The sequence below is a fragment of the Echinops telfairi genome, unplaced genomic scaffold (assembly GCF_000313985.2).
Source record: "Echinops telfairi isolate 266 unplaced genomic scaffold, ASM31398v2 ScPeMD7_3;HRSCAF=10, whole genome shotgun sequence".
NCBI classification, from domain to species: Eukaryota; Metazoa; Chordata; class Mammalia; order Afrosoricida; family Tenrecidae; genus Echinops; species Echinops telfairi.
In genome coordinates, this window is record NW_022103899.1 from 61,023,214 (window position 1) to 61,028,835 (window position 5,622).

A 5,622-nucleotide genomic window follows, 5' to 3' on the forward strand; every position below is an offset into this window, starting at 1 on the left:
AGCAGCGTGGGCACTTGGTTCTGTGGGTTAGGGACTTTGCTGGTCACGGGGAGTCAGACGTCTTGAGTGGCATCTCTCCGAAGGCTAGGGGTCTCGGGAGCGCGTTTTCCACGCGTGTGCTGGCTACCTGGATGTCGTCTTCGGTGGCGTGTCCGCCAGCCTCTGCCCACCTGTCCCTTGCACCCCTTGTCTTTTTCTTGTTGGCATCTTGGGGGGTCCTTTTTTTCTTTTCAGAGACAAGGTCCCTCGAAGAGATGACATTTTGCGCCAAAGCCAGTTCTTCTCTCATGTGGTCCCCCAAACTAGGAAGTCCTCTCTCTGCCCATTTCCTAATTGGAATCCCCTTTTCCCCAGTCTTTGTAGCCCCCGGGGGGAGGGGAGGGGAGGTAGTGATGAGTCTAGAATTAGCTCATGAAAGGAACCCCCAGAGCCATGGCTGTGCTCTCGTGTGCACCCCCCAAACACCCCCTCCCCCATCAGGTCAGCTGTGGGCTCTTCGGTTTGTTTCCCCACCACAGGACAAAGCTCTCTAAGGCTGGGCCATCTCTGATCTTCCAGTGACACCCAGGTGACCCCAGGCCCTGTATTGTGGGAATTCCATCTGAAATGGATGATGGAAAAATGCCAGCCCACAGCAGAACTTGTTTGAGGTTTTGTTATGCTAAGTTTAAAAATCTCAGGAATCCCACCAGGGAGCACCCCCCAGTGGCCCTAAGCCTTTGCTTATTTATTACTGCACTGCTAATGGGGGAGGTCCTTGCCCACTCCCCTTACCACACGGCCAGCATGCCTGTCCCCTGGGTTTGTAACAAGGTGACCTCATCCTGGGGGTGGGGAGGCTCACACTCTCAGAAACCCTCTGTAGGTTGGCTGTGAGTCAGGATTGGCTAGGGGACTGTGGGTTCGGGGCCTTTAAGCATGTAACAGACAGCAGGAGAGCTCGACTGGGATTCTTTCATTTTATTGTCAGTGGGGAGGAAGCAGGAGTTAGGAGACTCCCGAAGGAGAGAGACGGAGGATGCTAACATTGTGGTGAACTGAGCTGGGCAGGCATCGGGTGTAAGGATGGTGCAGGACCAGGCAGTGTGCCGTTCAGTGGAGCACAGGGTCCATGGCACCTAATAACAGGCAGATGGGAAGGAGCCCTGGTAGCGTATGCTTTGTGCTGCTAATTGCAAGGTCAGTAGTTCAAAACCGCAAAGGTGAGGCTGTGTACTCCCCTCAACAGTGGCACTCTCGGAAACCCGTAGGGGCAGTTCTCCTGTCCCCCATGTAGGGTTGCTATGAGTCGGCACCCACCTGATGGCAGTGAGGTGAGGCAGGCCGGGAAGACCCAGAAGTGGGGAGAGAAGTGTGGAATGGATGTGGTAGACTCAATAGGTTGTCTTCACCCAGCAACGCTTGGCAGCGAGGTGCAAGTTTGGCAGGGAATTGGTCAAATGCCCAAAGAGAGACAGGATTGAATCCACTATCCCAAATGTGCCCCTTGCAAATTCTGAACGGCTGTCAAGAAATTATAACAGGGTTTCACTGAAAGGAGGTGCCGGGGGTCGGTTCCTTCTCTTAGCAACCCTGTGCAGAGCAGAACCGGACCCAGTCCCACGCCATCCTCGCAGTTGCTAGGTTTGAGCCCATCCGTGCTGCCACCGCAGCCCCTTGAGGGCCTCCCTCTTTGTCGCTGCCCCTCCGCTCTACCAAGTGTGATGCCCTTCTCCAGGGACTGGTACTCCTGACAGCGTGTCCAAAGTATGTGAGCCTCTAAGGCAGGGGTCTCTGACTTTTTAAACAGGAGGCCAGTTCACTGTCCCTCAGACCGTTGGAGGGCCGGACTATAGTTTTTAAAACTATGAACAAATTCCTATGCACACTGCACATTTTTTTTAAGGGTGGAGACAGACCCAGTCATGGACACGGCAGCCTGCTGGGTCTCCTTGCTTTATTAGTTTCCAGCCGATCAGTTCAGAAAGTTGGAGAGGGTGAGGTGGGAGAGGGTGAGGCCGCCACCAGGAGCTCTGGACGAACTCCCCTGGGGCAGGCTTGGCAGGTACAGACCTCCCAGGCCCCACCGGGGATTGGTAGGAAGACCATGGATCAGTGGCTGCTCTTCCACACAGATGGAGACCTGGGGCTCAGGGGTTGTGCCACTGGTCTGCATGCCCCAGCAGATCACAGACCATCAGTGCCCTGGTCAGCCTGGAAGGATTTGACCAGAGCGATTCATGCAGTGACCGGGCTGGACCCACGACTGGGATATGGCCATGTAGTGGTTGCATCTGCTCACACAACTTAGGGGGTCAGCATGGGCCCTGCTGAGGGCTGGAGCCCCTTTGGGAATTGGGGCTCATAGGGTGAGACCAGACAGGCAGAGAGGGGGCGCCAGGCCGAGGAGAGAAGCCAAGGGTGTTATGTCTTTCAAGACACAGACACCCTAAGACCAGAGTCCCAGCCTCGAGCCTCCGAGGCCAAGATGAACCAGCCCTCGGCCCCATCCTGGCACAGGGGGTAGGGTTATCAGGAAACACCGCCCCTGCCCCCCATCCAGCCCTCCCTGCCTGAAGGTCAGTAGGCTGTAGTTCTAAAGGCCGGTGACCAATGCCTGTGGCTGCTTGGGGTTGGGCTGCCCGCTTACTTCCCTGGGAGGCATATTTGTTGCCTTTAGGGATGAACTTTGGGGAACTGCTGAATATTCAGAAGCGGGACTGCCCCCGCTTGGGGCCATCATTGAGGAACTCGTGGCCAAGCCCGTGGCCACATTTACCGCAGGACACCTTAAAGGCTTCAGGCTGATTGCGCTCGCCGCTTGGCCACGCTATCATCGTGGATGGTCTCCGTGAAGGCTGGCCACGTGACGAGTGCTCGTACTTGGAGCGGCTAGAGAAAACCTCGCCCGGAGAAGCCGCAGAAAGACATGGTGCCACCAGGTTCCCGTCCCGCTTTCACACTCCAACAGCTCCGAGTGCACCGACCCGACCACACAGACCTTATTTTGAAGGAAACAAACAAAACGGGCAAAAACACCCAGCGGGCCAGATAACTGTCCTTGGGGGGCCGCATGTGGCCCGCGGGGCCGTGGTTTGAGCACCCTTGCTCTAAGGAGCGCTCTGGCTATGCTTCTCCGGGACAGGTCTGTCTGTTCTTTTGGCAGTCCATGGCATTTCCAGTCTTCTTCACTCGCCCCCAACTCAAGTGCCGTGATTCTTAGATCATCCTTCGATGTCCAACTGTCACACGCACAGGAGGCCATTGAAAATAGCTTGGTTTGGGGCAGGCACACCTGAGTCGTCAAAGTAGTGTCCCTGTGCTGCAGAGTTCCCCAATGCAGTGCGTCCACTAAAAGTCAGAAATGAAAGGGTTGGTAAAGAAGTATATTGATGGCTGCGTGAAACCTGTGGGTCGTGTGGGGTCACTACGCCCCGGCATCGACTGGGTGGCAGTGGGTTGAGTTTCCCAGGTGCTCCGACATGAGCTTGTAACTCAGTGATGAAAACGTAGCACACCGTAACATGTTGTGTTGCACTTCTTGGTAGCACGTCGTAACCTGTTCTGTTGCACCTGAAGGACTGGCCCGTCTTTCATACTCCCTGCGTCACAAGCTCAGTTGTGCCCACACTGCGTTCCTACGCGAAGACGTTGGTTTTGTGTACAAGAGAAGAAAACAAGAATTAGCAGCTGGAAGAGAGTGCCGCTTCCTTTTTTTTTAAGGAGGCAGGGATAAGAGGGCGTTGCTAAGTCCCGAAGCCCACCCTCTGCACCCGGTTTCTCCCCCTGTCCCCTGTTGAACTTGCTCGACATTTAATCTGGGCTCCTCTCCCCTTGCAGGGCGTGCTCCTAAAGCGAAGTGGCAAGTCGCTGAACAAAGAGTGGAAGAAGAAATACGTCACCCTGTGTGACAATGGCGTGCTGACCTACCACCCCAGTTTACATGTGAGTACCCCATCCTCGAAGCAGTTAGCAGGCACAGACCTCAGCCTCTCCCCACCCTGACACACACACACACCACCACCACCACCCTCCCTTTCATCCCTTTGTGAACCTAACGGGTCAGCTTGGCCTCCCGCTCAGCCATGAGCTAGACCATCTCCTGTCCCTTGCGGCTCTGCCCTTGCCCTGTGTGTCCCCCTCTCTCCTGTTCCCAGAGCGTCTCTCAAGCCCCACTGAGGCACTATCACAGCGCGGTGTTGAATCAGCTTCGTGGCAGGTGGACCTCCATCCATCTCAGCCTCTGGACACCAGCCACAGTCCCACCTGCACCCAGGAGGCAGCCCCGTTTGGCCTGGACACAAGCCCGCAAATTCAGTGCGAGTCAGGACGTCAGTGTTAGTCAGATCCCAGCCTGGGGCCGTTTGGGGGCAAGAGGGGCCTCCCTCTGTTGCAGTGGCCACGGTGGTGCTGGCATTTGCTATGAGATTCAAACGCTGCACTTCATCCTTCCGAGGGGCTGACCTGCCTCCCCCTGCTGGTTCTCACTGGGAGCCTCAAGTGAGTCTCGAAAGGGATGGGCTTCTTCTTAGCGTCATCCCAGCAGTCTGGTTGAGCCTGGCTGGATGGAGATCTGATTTAGAGAAATATCTACTTGGGCTGCCGACCGCAAGGTTGGTGGTTTGAAGCTACCAGCTGCCCCTCGGGAGAAAGACGAGGCTCTCTGCTGCATAAAGATAGGCAGCCTTGGAAACCACCGGGTAGCCCTGCACTGTCGCTGTGTGTCAGAATTGGCTCGACGGTGGCGAGAATAGCCTTAGCCGGGCGGTCATTGATGGCACCGTGTGAAGGTCTTCATTTTCTGACGCTGTGAATTCCTTGTAAAATGGCCTGTGCGTGCGAGGAATTAGGAATGGGCATCTTGATGGCAATGGTACGCTCCTCCAAACACCCCTTTTGGCCACCGCTCCACTTTACCCAGCATGCTGCTCTTGGCCAGGGCCTGGTCCCTCCTGATAATGTGCTTAAAGTACGTAAGACCAAGTCTGACCATCATCAAGGGCATTAAGAGACTAAATCTCTATAGAAGCCGACACCTCATTTTTCTCCCTCACAAGGAGCATCTGGTGGGTTTGAACCACCAAAGGTACGAGTTACCAGCTCAACGCCTAGCCCACTGCACCACCAAGCCTCCTTAAACTCAACCTAAGACACTCGGCTGTGACAGATGGACGGAAAGCAACACGAGTGTGTCCTCTGTGGCCAGCGCCTTCTGTCCTCTGAGAATTGTACATGAGGGATCCCTGACTGGGGGTGGGAGGCCTGCCCCTGAGCAGGGAAGTGGCACCATGGGGGATTGTGGTCCAGATGGGCAGGGGCAGCCCCACCGGATGACGAGAGACCCCTCTTTGCTCCAACAGGGACCTTCAGGGGGCACCTTGAAGAGGCAGCCAGTGATAAGGAAGTGCCCTCACCCTGGAGAGTGTAGCCTCTTCTTCATCTGCCACCACCCAGGCCCCGCTAAGGAGACCTGAGCAAGGGGGTCAGCTGGGGGACCATGCTGTGCCCTGGCTTGGAACTCAGGCTCGGCGTCCTCCTGGGCTTCCCAGAAAGCCCCTGGGTTGGCCATGGGCAGGGCTCTGTTCCCAATGCCAGGCACATTTTCCCTGCCCTTCTTGGATCTGCTTGACAGGTAGCCTGGCA

At 56.1% G+C, this 5,622-nt stretch overlaps 1 protein-coding gene across 5 annotated transcripts in view; it reads left to right on the forward strand.

Annotated features, from left to right (window-relative positions):
• AGAP1 (ArfGAP with GTPase domain, ankyrin repeat and PH domain 1) overlaps positions 1-5,622 on the forward strand; it is a 416,730-nt gene that overhangs the window by 234,639 nt on the left and 176,469 nt on the right. For all 5 annotated transcript variants that reach the window (XM_045295022.1, XM_045295029.1, XM_045295039.1 and 2 more), the window contains one exon: positions 3,820-3,924. In XM_045295022.1, the coding sequence (XP_045150957.1) occupies positions 3,820-3,924 (105 nt within the window). The remainder of the gene's footprint in view (positions 1-3,819; positions 3,925-5,622) is intronic.